Source organism: Panulirus ornatus, chromosome 18 (assembly GCF_036320965.1).
Source record: "Panulirus ornatus isolate Po-2019 chromosome 18, ASM3632096v1, whole genome shotgun sequence".
NCBI classification, from domain to species: domain Eukaryota; kingdom Metazoa; phylum Arthropoda; class Malacostraca; order Decapoda; family Palinuridae; genus Panulirus; species Panulirus ornatus.
This window is the reverse complement of record NC_092241.1, coordinates 18,547,931-18,565,811: the sequence shown is the minus strand read 5'-3', so window position 1 is coordinate 18,565,811 and position 17,881 is coordinate 18,547,931. Positions and strand designations below refer to the sequence as shown.

Below are 17,881 nucleotides of genomic sequence, written 5' to 3'. Positions count from 1 at the left end.
TGGCACTATGCAAGCATTCCGCCAATCCTCAGGCACCTCACCATGAATCATACATACATTAAATAACCTTCCTAACCAGTCAACAATACAGTCACCCCCTTTTATCATAAATTTCACTACAATACCATCCAAACCCGCTGCCTTGCCGGCTTTCATCTTCCACGAAGCTTTTACTACCTCTTCTCTGTTTACCAAATCATTTTCCCTAACCCTCTCACTTTCCACACCACCTCGACCAAAACACCCTACATCTTCCACTCTATCATCAAACACATTCAACAAACCTTCAAAATACTCAATCCATCTCCTTCTCACATCACCACTACTTGTTATCGATTCCCCATTTGCCCCCTTCACTGAAGTTCCCATTTGCTCCCTTGTCATACGAACTTTATTTACCTCCTTTGAAAAACAACTTTTTATTCTCCATAAAATTTAATGATACTCTCTCACCCCAACTCTCATTTGGCCTCTTTTTCACCTCTTGCACCTTTCTCTTGACCTCCTGCCTCTTTCTTTTATACATCTCCCACTCATTTGCACTTTTTCCCTGCAAAAATCGTTCAAATGCCTCACTCTTCTCTTTCACTAAAAATCTTACTTCTTCATCCCACTACTCACTACCCTTCTTAATAAACCCACCTCCTACGCTTCTCATGCCACAAGAATCTTTTGCGCAAGCCATCACTGCTTCTCTAAATACATCCCATTCCTGCCACACTCCACTTACCTCCTTTGTTCTCACCTTTTACCATTCTGTACTAAGTCTCTGTTGGAACTTCCTCACACAAGTCTCCTTCCCAAGCTCACTTACTCTCACCACTCTCTTCACCCCAACATTCTCTCTTCTTTTCTGAAAACCTCTACAAATCTTCACCTTCGCCTCCACAAGATAATGATAAGACATTCCTCCAGTTGCACCTCTTAGCACATTAACATCCAAAAGTCTCTCTTTCGCGCGCCTATCAATTAACACATAATCCAATAACGCTCTCTGGCCATCTCTCCTATTTACATACGTATACTTATGTATATCTCGCTTTTTAAACCAGATATTCCCAATCACCAGTCCTTTTTCAGCACATAAATCTACAAGCTCTTCACCATTTCCATTGACAACACTGAACACCCCATGTATACCAATTATTCCCTCACCTGCCACATTACTCACCTTTGCATTCAAATCACCCATCACTTTTGCCCGGTCTGGTGCATCAAAACCACTAACACACTCATTCAGCTGCTCCCAAAACACTTACCTCTCATGATATTTCTTCTCATACCCAGGTGCATATGCACTAATAATCACCCATCTCTCTCCATCAACTTTCAGTTTTACCCCTATCAATGTATAATTTCCTTTCTTACACTCTATCACATACTCACACCAATCCTGTTTAAGGAGTAGTGCTACTCCTTCCCTTACTCTTGTCGTCTCACTAACCCCTGAATTTACTCCCAAGACATTCCCAAACCACTCTTCTCCTTTACCCTTGAGCTTCGTTTCACTCAGAGCCAAAACAACCAAGATCCTTTCCTCAAACATACTACCTATCTCTCCTTTTTTCTCGTCTTGGTTACATCCACACACATTTAGACACCCCAATCTGAGCCTTCGAGGAACATGACAGCTAGAGACTGAGTGTGAACGAATTTGGAATTCGTTCTTTTCCTTGCGCTACCTCGCGCACATGAGGGGGAAGAGGGTTCCTATTTTACGTGTGGCGGGGTGGCGATGGGAATGAATAGAGGCAGACAGTAGGAATCATGTACAGGTGTATATTTGTATATGTCTATGTAAGTATATATATTCATACGTTGAGATGTATAGGTATATGTATTTGCGTTTGTTTACGTGTATATGTATATACATGTGAATGTGGGTAGGATGGGTCATTCTTTCGTCTGCTTCCTTGCGATACCTCCCTATCGCAGGAGACAGCAACAAAGTAAAATAAACAAAATATAAGCATAAAGGAGGTAAGAACAAAGGAGGTAAGGGGAGTGGGGGAGGAATAGGATGTATTTAGGGAAGCAGTGATGGCTTGCGCAAAAGATGCTTGTGGCATGAGAAGCGTGGGAGGTGGGTTGATTAGAAAAGGTAATGAGAGGTGGGATTAAGAAGTAAGATTATTAGTGAAAGAGAAGAGAGAAGCATTTGAACGATTTTTGCAGGGAAAAAATGCAAATGAGTAGGAGAGGTATAAAAGAAAGAGGCAGGAGGTCAAGAGAAAGGTGCAAGAGGTGAAAAAGAGGGCAAATCAGAGTTCGGGTGAGAGAGTATCATTAAATTTCAGGGAAAATAGAAAGATGTTTTGGAAGGAGGTAAATAAAGTGCGTAAGACAAGGGAGTAAATGGGAACTTCAGTGAAGGGGGCTAATGGGAGGTGATAGCAAGTAGTGGTGATGTGAGAAGGAGATGGAGTGAGTATTTTGAGGGTTTGTTGAATGTGTTTGATGATAGAGTGGCATATATAGGATGTTTTGGTCGAGGAGGTGTGCAAAGTGAGAGGGTTAGGGAAAATGATTTGGTAAATAGAGAAGAGGTAGCAAAAGCTTTACGGAAGATGAAAGCCGGCAAAGCAGCAGGTTTGGATGGTATTGCAGTGGAATTTATTAAAAAAGGGGGTGACTGTATTGTTGACTGGTTGGTAAGGTTATTTAATGTATGTATGATTCATGGTGAGGTGCCTGAGGATTGGCGGAATGCTTGCATAGTGCCATTGTACAAAGGCAAAGGGGATAAGAGTGAGTGCTCAAATTACAGAGGTATACGTTTGTTGAGTATTCCTGGTAAATTATATGGGAGGGTATTGATTGAGAGGGTGAAGGCGTGTACAGAGCATCAGATTGGGGAAGAGCAGTGTGGTTTCAGAAGTGGTAGAGGATGTGTGGATCAGGTGTTTGCTTTGAAGAATGTATGTGAGAAATACTTAGAAAAACAAATGGATTTGTATGTAGCATTTATGGACCTGGAAAAGGCATATGATAGAGTTGATAGAGATGCTCTGTGGAAGGTTTTAAGAATATATGGTGTGGGAGGCAAGTTGTTAGAAGCAGTGAAAAGTTTTTATCGAGGATGTAAGGCATGTGTACGTGTAGTAAGAGAGGAAAGTGATTGGTTCTCAATGAATGTAGGTTTGCGGCAGGGGTGTGTGATGTCTCCATGGTTGTTTAATTTGTTTATGGATGGGGATGTTAGGGAGGTGAATGCAAGAGTTTTGGAAAGAGGGGCAAGTATGCAGTCTGTTGGGGATGAAAGAACTTGGGAAGTGAGTCAGTTTTTGTTCGCTGATGATACAGCGCTGGTGGCTGATTCATGTAAGAAACTGCAGAAGCTGGTGACTGAGTTTGGTAGAGTGTGTGAAGGAAGAAAGTTAAGAGTAAATGTGAATAAGAGCAAGGTTATTAGGTACAGTAGGGTTCAGGGTCAAGTCAATTGGGAGGTAAGTTTAAATGGAGAAAAACTGGAGGAAGTAAAGTGTTTTAGATATCTGGGAGTGGATCTGGCAGCTGATGGAACCATGGAATCGGAAGTGAATCATATGATGGGGGAGGGGGCGATAATTCTGGGAGCCTTGAAGAATGTTTGGAAGTCGAGAACATTATCTCGGAAAGGAAAAATGGGTATGTTTGAAGGAATAGTGGCTCCAACAATGTTGTATGGTTGCGAGGCGTGGGCTATGGATAAAGTTGTGCGCAGGAGGATGGATGTGCTGGAAATGAGATGTTTGAGGACAATATGTGGTGTGAGGTGGTTTGATCGAGTAAGTAATAATAGGGTAAAAGAGATGTGTGGAAATAGAAATAGTGTGGTTGAAAGAGCAGAAGAGGGTGTTTTGAAATGGTTTGGGCACATGGAGAGAATGAGTGTGGAAAGATTGACCAAGTGGATATATGTGTCGGAGGTGGAGGGAACGAGGAGAAGTGGGAGACCAAATTGGAAAGATGGAGTGAAAAAGATTTTGTGTGATCGGGGCCTGAACATGCAGGAGGGTGAAAGGAGGGCAAGGAATAGAGTAAATTGGATCGATGTGGTATACCGAGGTTGACGTGCTGTCACTGGATTGAATCAGGGCATGTGAAGCGTCTGGGGTAAACCATGGAAAGTTGTGTTGGGCCTGGATGTGGAAAGGGAGCTGTGATTTCGGGCATTATTGCATGACAGCTAGAGACTGAGTGTGAACGAATGGGGCCTTTGTTGTCTTTTCCTAGTGCTACCTCGCACACATGAGGCGGGAGGGGGATGGTATTCCATGTGTGGCGAGGTGGCGATGGGAATGATTAAAGGCAGACAGTGTGAATTGTGTGCATGGTTATATATGTATGTGTCTGTGTGTGTATATATATATATGTGTACATTGAGATGTATAGGTATGTATATTTGCGTGTGTGGACGCGTATGTATATACATTGTGTATGGGGGTGGGTTGGGCCATTTCTTTCGTCAGTTTCCTTGCGCTACCTCGCAAGCGCAGGAGACAGCGACAAAGCAAAATAAAAATAATAAATGTATATATATATATATGAGTAATATATATATATATATATATATATATATATATATATATATATATATATATATATATATATATATATATATATATATATATATTATCCCTGGGGATAGGGGAGAATGAATACTTCCCACGTATTCCCTGCGTGTCGTAGAAGGCGACTAAAAGAGAAGGGAGCGGGGGGCTGGAAATCCTCACTTCTCATTTTTTTTTTCAATTTTCCAAAAGAAGGAACAGAGAAGGGAACCAGGTGACGATATTCCCTCAAAGGTCCAGTCCTCTGTTCTTAACGCTATCTCGCTAATGCGGGAAATGGCGAATAGTATGAAAGAAAGCAAAAGATATATATCTATATATAAATATATATATATATATATATATATATATATATATATATATATATATATATATATATATATATATATATATATATATATACATATATATATCCATTACCAGATATCTTAAACACTTCACTTCTTCCAGTTTTTCCTCATTCAAACATACCTCCCAATCAACTTGTCCGTCAACCCTACAGAGCCTTGTTTTTATTCACTTCTACTCTCAGCTTTCTTCTTTAACACACTTTACCAAACTCAGTCACTAACTTCTGCAGTTTCTTACCAGAATCAGCCACACGCGCTGTATCATCAGCGAACAAAAACTGACTCACTTCCCAAGCCCTCTCGTTCACAACAGACTGCCTACTTGCACCTCTCTCCAATAACTGCATCTATAAACAAATTAAACAACCATGGAGACATCACACACCCCTGCTGCAAACACCCATTCATAGGGAAGTAATCACTTTCCACTCTTCCTACTCGTACACATGCCTTATATCCTTGGCAAAAACCTTTCACTACTATTAGCAACTTACCTCTCACACCATGTACTCTTAATACTTCCCACAAAGCATCTCTATTAACCCTATCATATGGCTTCTCCATATCCATTAATTCTACGTGCAAATCCATCTTTTCTTCTTATCCCCTTTGCCTTTGTACAATGGCACCATGGAAGCATTCCGCCAATCCTCAGGCACCTCACCATGTATCATACATACATTAGATAACCTTACCAACCAGTCAGCAATACAGTCACCCCCTTTTTTAATAAATTCCACTGCAACGCCATCCAAACCCGCTGCCTTGCCGGCTTTCATCTTCCGCAAAGCTTTTACTACCTCTTCTATGTTTACCAAATCATTTTCCCTAACCCTCTCACTTTGCACACCACCTCGACCAAAACACCCTACATCTACCACTCTATCATCAAACACATTCAACAAACCTTCAAAATACTCACTCCATCTCCTTCTCACATCACCACTACTTTTTATCACCTACCAATTAGCCCCCTTCACTGAAGTTCCCATTTGCTCCCTTGTCTTCTGCACTTTATTTACCTCCTTACAAAAAACCTTTTTATTCTCCCTATAATTTAATGATATTCTCTCACCAAAACTCTCATTTGCCCTCTTTTTCACCTCTTGCACCTTTCTCTTGACCTCCTGCGTCTTTCTTTTATACATCTCCCACTCAATTGCATTTTTTCCCTGCAAAAATCGTCCAAATGCCTCTCTCTTCTCCTTCACTAATAATCTTGCTTCTTCATCCCACCACTCACTACCCTTTCTTATCAACCCACCTTCCACTCTTTTCATGCCACAAGCATCTTTTGCGCAAGCCATCACTGCTTCCCTGAATACATCCCATTCCTCCCCCATTCCCCTTACGTCCTTTGTTCTCACCTTTTTCCATTCTGTACTCAGTCTCTCCTGGTACTTCCTCACACAAGTCTCCTTCCCAAGCTCACTTACTCTCACCACTCTCTTCACCCCAACATTCTCTCTTCTTTTCTGAAAACCGCTACAACTCTTCACCTTCTCCTCCACAAGATAATGCTTAGACATCCTTCCAGTTGGACCTCTCAGCACATTAACATCCAAAAGTCTCTCTTTCCCGCGCCTATCAATTAACACGTAATCCAATAACGCTCTCTGGCAATCTCTTTTACTTACATACGTATACTTATGTATATCTCGCTTTTTAAACCAGGTATTCCCGACTACCAGTCCTTTTTCACCACACAAATCTACAAGCTCTTTACCATTTCCATTTACAACACTGAACACCCCAAGTATACCAATTATTCCCTCAACTGCCACATTACTCACTTTTGCATTCAAATCACCAATCACTATAACTCGGTCTTGTGCATTAAAACCACTAACACACTCATTCAGCTGCTCCCAAAGCACTTGCCTCTCATGATCTTTCTTCTCATGCCCAGGTGCATATGCACCAATAATCACCCATCTCTCTCCATCAACTTTCAGTTTTACCCATATCAATCTATAATTTACTTTCTTACACTCTATCACATACTCCCACATCTCCTGTTTCAGGAGTAGTGCTACTCCTTCCCTTGCTCTTGTCCTCTCACTAACCCCTGACTTTACTCCCAAGACGTTCCCAAACCACTCTTCCCCTTTACCCTTGAGCTTCGTTTCACTCAGAACCAAAACATATAGGTTCCTTTCCTCAAACATACTACCTGTCTCTCCATTTTTCTCATCTTGATTACATCCACACCCATTTAGACATCCCAATCTGAGCCTTCGAAGAGGATGAGCCCTCTCCGCGTGACTCCTTCTCTTTCCCCTTTTAGAAAGTTAAAATACAAGGAGGGGAGGGTTTCTGGCCTCCCGCTCCCGTCCCCTTTAGTCACCTTCTACGACACGTGAGGAATGCGTGGGAAGTATTCTTTCTCCCCTATCCCCAGGGATAGGGGATATATATATATATATATATATATATATATATATATATATATATATATATATATATATATATATATATATATATATATATATATATATATATATTTTTTCTTTTTTTCTTTTTTTTTTTTTATACTTTGTCGCTGTCTCCCGCGTTTGCGAGGTAGCGCAAGGAAACAGACGAAAGAAATGGCCCAACCCCCCCCATACACATGTACATACACACGTCCACACACGCAAATATACATACCTACACAGCTTTCCATGGTTTACCCCGGACGCTTCACATGCCTTGATTCAATCCACTGACAGCACGTCAACCCCTGTATACCACATCGCTCCAATTCACTCTATTCCTTGCCCTCCTTTCACCCTCCTGCATGTTCAGGCCCCGATCACACAAAATCCTTTTCACTCCATCTTTCCACCTCCAATTTGGTCTCCCTCTTCTCCTCGTTCCCTCCACCTCCGACACATATATCCTCTTGGTCAATCTTTCCTCACTCATTCTCTCCATGTGCCCAAACCATTTCAAAACACCCTCTTCTGTTCTCACAACCACGCTCTTTTTATTTCCACACATCTCTCTTACCCTTACGTTACTTACTCGATCAAACCACCTCACACCACACATTGTCCTCAAACATCTCATTTCCAGCACATCCATCCTCCTGCGCACAACTCTATCCATAGCCCACGCCTCGCAACCATACAACATTGTTGGAACTACTATTCCTTCAAACATACCCATTTTTGCTTTCCGGGATAATGTTCTCGACTTCCACACATTTTTCAAGGCTCCCAAAATTTTCGCCCCCTCCCCCACCCTATGATCCACTTCCGCTTCCATGGTTCCATCCGCTGACAGATCCACTCCCAGATATCTAAAACACTTCACTTCCTCCAGTTTTTCTCCATTCAAACTCACCTCCCAATTGACTTGACCCTCAACCCTACTGTACCTAATAACCTTGCTGTTATTCACATTTACTCTTAACTTTCTTCTTCCACACACTTTACCAAACTCCGTCACCAGCTTCTGCAGTTTCTCACATGAATCCGCCACCAGCGCTGTATCATCAGCGAACAACAACTGACTCACTTCCCAAGCTCTCTCATCCCCAACAGACTTCATACTTGCCCCTCTTTCCAAGACTCTTGCATTTACCTCCCTAACAACCCCATCCATAAACAAATTAAACAACCATGGAGACATCACACACCCCTGCCGCAAACCTACATTCACTGAGAACCAATCACTTTCCTCTCTTCCTACACGTACACATGCCTTACATCCTCGATAAAAACTTTTCACTGCTTCTAACAACTTGCCTCCCACACCATATATTCTTAATACCTTCCACAGAGCATCTCTATCAACTCTATCATATGCCTTCTCCAGATCCATAAATGCTACATACAAATCCATTTGCTTTTCTAAGTATTTCTCACATACATTATTCAAAGCAAACACCTGATCCACACAACCTCTACCACTTCTGAAACCACACTGCTCTTCCCCAATCTGATGCTCTGTACATGCCTTCACCCTCTCAATCAATACCCTCCCATATAATTTACCAGGAATACTCAACAAACTTATACCTCTGTAATTTGAGCACTCACTCTTATCCCCTTTGCCTTTGTACAATGGCACTATGCACGCATTCCGCCAATCCTCAGGCACCTCACCATGAGTCATACATACATTAAATAACCTTACCAACCAGTCAACAATACAGTCACCCCCTTTTTTAATAAATTCCACTGCAATACCATCCAAACCTACTGCCTTGCCGGCTTTCATCTTCCGCAAAGCTTTTACTACCTCTTCTCTGTTTACCAAATCATTTTCCCTAACCCTCTCACTTTGCACACCACCTCGACCCAAACACCCTATATCTGCCACTCTGTCATCAGACACATTCAACAAACCTTCAAAATACTCATTCCATCTCCTTCTCACATCACCACTACTTGTTATCACCTCCCCATTTACGCCCTTCACTGAAGTTCCCATTTGCTCCCTTGTCTTACGCACCCTATTTACCTCCTTCCAGAACATCTTTTTATTCTCCCTAAAATTTACTGATAGTCTCTCACCCCAACTCTCATTTGCCCTTTTTTTCACCTCTTGCACCTTCCTCTTGACCTCCTGTCTCTTTCTTTTATACTTCTCCCACTCAATTGCATTTTTTCCCTGCAAAAATCGTCCAAATGCCTCTCTCTTCTCTTTCACTAATACTCTTACTTCTTGATCCCACCACTCACTACCCTTTCTAAACAGCCCACCTCCCACTCTTCTCATGCCACAAGCATCTTTTGCGCAATCCATCACTGATTCCCTAAATACATCCCATTCCTCCCCCACTCCCCTTACTTCCATTGTTCTCACCTTTTTCCATTCTGTACACAGTCTCTCCTGATACTTCTTCACACAGGTCTCCTTCCCAAGCTCACTTACTCTCACCACCCTCTTCACCCCAACATTCACTCTTCTTTTCTGAAAACCCATACTAATATTCACCTTAGCCTCCACAAGATAATGATCAGACATCCCTCCAGTTGCACCTCTCAGCACATTGACATCCAAAAGTCTCTCTTTCGCACGCCTGTCAATTAACACGTAATCCAATAACGCTCTCTGGCCATCTCTCCTACTTACATAAGTATACTTATGTATATCTCGCTTTTTAAACCAGGTATTCCCAATCATCAGTCCTTTTTCAGCACATAAATCTACAAGCTCTTCACCATTTCCATTTACAACACTGAACACCCCATGTATACCAATTATTCCCTCAACTGCCACATTACTCACCTTTGCATTCAAATCACCCATCACTATAACCCGGTCTCGTGCATCAAAACCGCTAACACACTCATTTAGCTGCTCCCAAAACACTTGCCTCTCATGATCTTTCTTCTCATGCCCAGGTGCATATGCACCAATAATCACCCACCTCTCTCCATCAACTTTCAATTTTACCCATATTAATCGAGAATTTACTTTCTTACATTCTATCACATACTCCCACAACTCCTGTTTCAGGAGTATTGCTACTCCTTCCCTTGCTCTTGTCCTCTCACTAACCCCTGACTTCACTCCCCAGACATTTCCAAACCACTCTTCCCCTTTACCCTTGAGCTTCGTTTCACTCAGAGCCAAAACATCCAGGTTCCTTTCCTCAAACATACTACCTATCTCTCCTTTTTTCACATCTTGGTTACATCCACACACATTTAGGCACCCCACTCTGAGCCTTCGAGGAGGATGAGCACTCCCCGCGTGACTCCTTCTTCTGTTTCCCATTTTAGAAAGTTAATACAAGGAGGGGAGGATTTCCGGCCCCCCGCTCCCGTCCCCTCTATATATATATATATATATATATATATATATATATATATATATATATCCCTGGGGATAGGGGAGAAAGAATACTTCCCACGTATTCCCTGCGTGTCGTAGAAGGCGACTAAAAGGGGAGGGATCGGGGGGCTGGAAATCCTCCCCTCTCAATTTTTTTTAATTTTCCAAAAGAAGGAACAGAGAAGGGGGCCAGGTGAGGATATTCCCTCAGTGGCCCAGTTCTCTGTTCTTAACGCTACCTCGCTAACGCGGGAAATGGCGAATAGTTTGAAAAAAAAAATATATATATATATATATATATATATGTGTGTGTGTGTGTATATATATATATATATATATATATATATATATATATATATATATATATATATATATATATATATATATATATGTGTGTGTGTGTATATATATATATATATATATATATATATATATATATATATATATATATATATATATATATGTGTGTGTGTGTATATATCACATGCTCCCACCACTTCTGTTTCAGGAGTAGTGACACTCCTTCCCTTGCTCTTGTCCTCTCACTAACCCCTGACTTTACTCCCAAGACGTTCCCAAACCACTCTTCCCCTTTACCCTTGAGCTTCGTTTTACTCAGAGCCAGAACATCCAGGTTCCTTTCATCAAACATACTACCTACTTCTCCTTTTTTCTCATCTTGGTTACATCCACACACATTTAGACATCCCAATCTGAGTCTTCGAGGAGGATGAGCACTCTCCGCATGACTCCTTCTTCTGTTTCCCCTTATAGAAAGTTAACATACAAGGAGGGGAGGGTTTCTAGCCCCGTAAGCTATTTACCTCTATTCCATGAAAATTGAATCGCGCTTCCCTTTTTTCGGAACCAGGTAACCTAACCCATAGGTCATGATACTGCCGCCCATGTTTAGGACAAAAATGGTTATCTTTTTATTCGACTTCTAATGCACTACGGTAATATGTGTATATCGCAATCATGTAATACAAACATGAAAACTGATATATACTGTTTACCACTATACCCTGAGAATCTTACCTGGCCGTATCTGTGTGCAGTCAGATAGCCTAACCCTCAAGCCAAGATGAGCTTCAAACAGCATCTACTCCGTAAACAATCGCCGATTCACGAATCCCGCTGATGCGTAACGCATGATAAGTGTAAGTACTACCAATTAAGCTCTGGATAAGCGAAAGGTTTCAGTGGAGATGCTGTTTAGGATACTTGTAAGACCACGTGCACTCTTACTATAAGGACTATGTTGGGTCGTTTCATATCCTGGAATATTTCTTGGTCAAGTACTGCTGACTTTAGCCTTCCTAAGTTTGTCTTTTGCTTTGGTTATACGCAAAAGAATTTTCACTGACCACCACCAGCCCTTACCCAGAATCAGACAAGTGGGCTCATGAAAGATACATTTATTTACAAATATTTATTATAATGCTCTGTACTTCATACACAACTATAACTCCATACCTTGTGATAACTGTTGACATAAATACAAAACTCAACAGGGAACACTACTAAAGTTATATAGTTATTTGATAACTTCCTTCAGTACACATAACACTGATAGTATCATTCTGATGAAGAGTCCTTTTCTGGCAGAAGGAGGCAAGTACTGGTGAGGGATGAGGGCGGAGTGAAGCATTTTATTACGTCCCGTCGCTTGGAGTGCCCAAGTCTCCATCACTCCTACAGCAGTCACCACTCAGTATATAGCCCACGCTGTAAACACTCACACACTTACACACAGGAAACAGCTATGCACACAGTGTCACGGGGACCCTCGTATGTAGCTGATTTGAATTAATATATATATATATATATATATATATATATATATATATATATATATATATATATAAATGAAGGGTCTATCCCGCCCTGTTGCAACTACTACTCTACATACAGAGCAGCCGAGACAGTAACATTCAGAGCATAAGAGCCTCTTTACAGTGTGGTTGGAACCGAACCATTAGAACATGTACTTCTCTGCACGGACTAGCTGGGGACCGTCATACATATAACATGTGAGATTTGAGGTCATAAAAATGCGGTTAAGATCACAATATGTACCGGCAAAGTTTACACAGCTGGTACAAAGTATGGCAGGTTTCGTCACAAGCAGAGGATACTCACCGCAACACACTGTGGTATATATTGCTACTGTGAAGAACGTGTCTGTATGTACTGTGGCTCAGATCATCATACGCTGAGCCTGCACGGTTAGTACTATGCAAACTATGAACGTCAGCCTGTAAAACATGTGCAGGTCTTGTTACATGCAGAGCCAGGATAGAGAACGTCATGAGACTGCATATGAAGGACAAGGTATATATATCACATGCAAGATGTTTGCATCAGTAACCATGTTATGTCACGCCCTGGGTCAAACTGTGCTCTGACAGTGAGGAATCGTCCGGCAAGTGTAATATGCACAATGACCATGTATGAATGTCTCTTTAAAATCAATTAGAAAAAAATATCTCTGTTTTACATACGAAATAGATAAGTAGTGAAGATATGCCTAAGGTTTATGTGCATTTTCTTCAAAGAAAATTCGAATGAGAGTATTCATTTGCACTGGAAAATATTTTGATATCTATTATTTTTAAATATTAACTTCAAAGTCAATCATTCTAGGTCCTAAGGTTACCAGTGAGTTAACTAAAGGCTTCAGATATGACAAGCTTTCTAATGACAAAACTTCCGTCACACGAAATATCAGTTTTTGATTTGCAATGACGACAGGCAGCCTCAAGAACATAAGTATTGATAGAGTGATGTTAACAAACATTACAGAGCTCATCAACATATATTGTGAATAGATGTTCAAGGAAAAAAATGAAACTCAAACAATATTGTAGACATAACTTAGATCCGATGTTTGAACTTTCATCCGACATTTCATCAAATTTCATGAGTGGTATCCAAAATCAGCTCATCAGCTACACTATTCTCAACTGTTTTAGCCAGTATATCAGACATTAAAGACGAGAAAAAAGTTATTCTTCCTTTACCCCGAAAGCTTAAATGATGAATAAAATGAAAACCCAACCGAGTAGTATGACTTCGCTCGTCAGAGTCTGGAGGACGTGTGTGTGTGTGTGTGTGTTGTGAGGCTTCCTCTGCTCGGGTCGGCGCTGGCTAAACCCTCATTATTCAGGACCCCAGATGACTGTGTGTGCCCAAGTTCCTAAAATACACTTTATCCAGGCACTGGCTCAAGCTGGGCTACCCAGGACCTCGTTATCCACTTCTGGCCAAGCCAAGCTATGCCATTCTTGAGATATTCATAATTCAGCCAAGCCATAGTTGTAGTGAATCGTATGTATCTTTGACGTCAGAGGAGATAACGAAACATCGTTTTGAAAATCATGAACTTAACATATCCAACTCTAGCATACAAGCGTGGCTTTAGTCACGTTCATCATGTATCTTTAACTATCACTTATTGTGTGACTAATTATCTACATATTAATACCTGCTTAGATCCCAAGATTATACAAGTTGTAGAGCAAATGTCCCGCAATACAGTGGGAAGATACATTCTTAACTTGTGCAAAATGCTGGGATAGTAGAGGTCTGGATACCTGAAGAGTAGGTGACTGAGCAGCTGCGGGATTCTTCTTTTATAATGGCTTACAAGGATGAGTGACAGTTCTAAAGGGAAACTTTGATTAACCACTGGAATAATGGTTTTGGAACAATGGCTTTGAATGATAGTACTTCACTGCCTCGTCACAAGTACCATGTCAGAATCATTAAAGTCATTTAGAATACGAGTTGTTTGATGCATACAAGTCTTCTGTCCATAAGCTCTTTCTTTTCCTCTTAAACTTTGATTAGGATGCAATACTGCAATAAAAGGAACTAACTGGAGCGATACATATTTCTGCCTTACTGACATGTGGGAACTTACACGCAAATACATACATAAACAAACTCACACCCACACAAAACCTGGCAGGCTGCTATAATGCACTGACCAACCGTCTTTAATAGGTAATAAAAAAAATGAAAACTGTTGGTCAAACTTCATTTCTGTAGCAGTTGAAGAGGAAAAGCTTCACAACATAAATGACATCCTAAACAGGATAATATTATGAGCATTTACGAAAATATATAGTTTCAGTCTGGTTAACAGCTAGAGTACATATAAGACTATACCACAGAAAACGAAGGGATTGAGGTCACGCTCGAAAGACCACTCTCCACCAGATTATTGGCACGCAAACTGGTGTTGGATCTCTCTGTATGCGTTATGCATGGCCCTGCATGGTGTTCTGTTGCTCCCAAATGCTTCCTCATCAAGCGATCCTTGATTCAGGTCAACAAAGGCAAAAGGAGTTTCATCACGTTACCTTTTGTTTTTGGCAAACAGTGGGACCTGTTCGTTCATATTTTTTACTATATTCACGAGTTCACAGATCCCTTGATATCACATATAATAGCCGTTGAAAATGTCACATTTAGTGTTTGTTTGAGGTGGGTATAATGCTGATGGCTAATTCGTGCAGGGAAAATCTACCGTTATGTTCCTCTGCTGCAAGATGAGGGGCACGGGTAGCGTGCCTGTTCCAATCGGCGCCCTCATAAGTATGTTCGTAACGTGAACTATGCCTGAGCAATATTCAGGTTCTGACATTCTTTCTACCTCAGTTGTAACTGATATGGAGGTCAAGGAACAATTTTTGTCCATCATGGGAACAAAGTTTCAGGCAAGAGATGATCTATGGAATGACCTTTTCTACCTTACTTTTCCATCACTTTTTTCTTTTAGTGCTTACTGCTACTAATGCAGTCAGCATAAGTAGCTGCAGGAAGCGAAAGTCACTGGTATTTAGTTCCATCTATATGCAAAAAGATTTTTGCATGTCAGTCAGCGATTTAACACACACACACACACACACACACACACACACACACATCATATTCCATTCTTTTATTTTCTAGAACTAATCATACGTCAATAGTTCTGGGTTTGCACCGACCATTAGGTTCGTGTATTAAATGATATCTCAGAAAAATGTTTTCCTGAAAACATTTTGTGTCTGATTTTCATCATGTTAACTCACTTTGTTATCAGTTATAAAACTGCCGATTCTGGAGCATATGATCAAATAACAGTTCCTATCTGTTTCTATCGCAACGCAATTTACTGTCATTATAAACTGTCTACACAGACTGCACCATTATTTACATGAGAGGTACTGCGTAAAGACTGGGTTTTACACGTCTTATATAAACAGATCCAAGTGCCACTGACAATACGAAATGGGCATTTGGTTGTCTACCAGCTACATGACTGACACACACACATCAGTTTCTTGGGAAGCAAGGTCAGTCAGTGATTTGCCATAATGTCATGTGGTTGCCTGGGCAGAAGTTGAGAGTCACTCCTCACGAGTAGTGGGTTGAGGAGCAACGAGAGAAGGTGACAGAGGGGATCGAGATAGCCAGAGGTTCATCTGACAGCTAGAACGTAAGTAAGAGCTGCAGACACAACCGTCAGGACACCCAACTGGTTCCTCTCACACCCGGAGTCTATCCGCTGCACCGCTGCCGTCTTGTCACCTGAGTGAGGAGAGAATTCACGTTATTCCAGAAGGAATAATGAATAACTAAAGGTAACACGTGACCAAAAGCTTTAGGTGTATTGTGAACACAGGAGTCAAAAAACTTAAGGTGAGCTCAGACATCATAAACATAATGAGGGGAAACTGATTAATGGAAAACATGACTGATAAATGGAAATTACATACTATGATAGTTAAGATATCTTTCCTTCAATATCATATCATGTGGATATATAAGTAGACATTAGCTCATATCTTGAAACTTGTTATCATTTATTCATTTTATTATACTTAGTCGCTGTCTCCGGTGTTAGCGAGGTAGCGCAAGGAAACAGACGAAAGAATGGCCCAACCCACCTACGTACACATGCATACACATAAACGCCCACACACGCACATATACCTATACATTTCAACGTATACATACCTATACATACACAGACGTATACATATATACACATGTACTTGCTGCCTTCACCCATTTCCGTCGCCACCCTGCCAGACATGAAACAGCAACCCTTTTCCCCCGCGTGCGCGCGAGGTAGCACTAGGAAAAGACAACAAAGGCCACATTCCTTCACACTCAGTCTCTAGCTGTCATGTGTAATGCACCGAAACCACAGCTACCTTTCCACAACCAGGCCCCACAAAACTTTCCATGGATTACCCCAAACACTTCACATGCCCTGGTTCAATCCAATGACAGCACGTCGACCCCGGTATACCGCATCGTTCCAATTCACTATTTTCCTTGCATGCCCTGAATGTTAAGGCCCCAATCACTCAAAATCTTTTTCACTCCATCCTTCCACCTCCAATTTGGTCTCTCACTTCTCATTCCCTCCACCTCTGACACATATATCCTCTTTGTCGATCTTTCCTCACTAATTCTCGCCATGTGACCAAACCACTTCAATACACCCTATTCTACTCTCTCAACCACACTCTTTTTATTACCACACTTCTCTCTTACCGTTTTATTATTCACTCGATCAAAAACCTCCCACCACATACTGTCCTCAAATATTTCATTTCCAACACATCTTCCCTATTCCGCACAATCTTATCTATAGCCCATGCCTCGCAACCATATAACATTGTTGAAACCACTGTTCCTTCAAACATACTCATTTTTGCTCTCCGAGATAACGTTCTCGGCTTCCACACATTCTTCAACGCTCCAAGAACCTTCGCCACCTCTCACACCCTGTGACTCAGTTCGGTTTCCATGGATCCATCCAACGCTAAATCCACCCCCAGATATCTAAAACACTTCACATCCTCCAGTTTTTCTCCATTCAAATTTACCTCCTAATTTACTTGTCCCTCAACCCTACTGGACCTAATAACCTCGCTCTTATTCACATTTACTCTCAGCTTTCTTCTTTCACACACTTTACCAAACTCAGTCACCAACTTCTGCAGTTTCTCAACCGAATCAGCCATCAGCGCTGTATCATCAGCGAACAACAACTGACTCACCTTACAAGCCCTCTCATCCAAAACAGACTGCATACTTGCCCCTCTTTCCAAAACTCTTCCATTCACCTCCTTAACGACCCCATCATTAAACAAATTAAACAGCCATGGAGACATCACACACCCATGCCGCAAACCGATATTCACA

At 41.3% G+C, this 17,881-nt stretch overlaps 1 protein-coding gene across 1 annotated transcript in view; it reads right to left on the bottom strand.

Annotated features, from left to right (window-relative positions):
- Positions 1–12,495: 12,495 nt before the first annotated feature.
- The window catches only part of LOC139754999 (zwei Ig domain protein zig-8-like), a 112,414-nt gene continuing 107,028 nt past the window's right edge, over positions 12,496–17,881 (bottom strand). Inside the window, exon 7 of the mRNA XM_071672904.1 lies at positions 12,496–16,252. Coding sequence (XP_071529005.1) covers positions 16,143–16,252 — 110 coding nt within the window. The 3' untranslated portion in view covers positions 12,496–16,142. The remainder of the gene's footprint in view (positions 16,253–17,881) is intronic.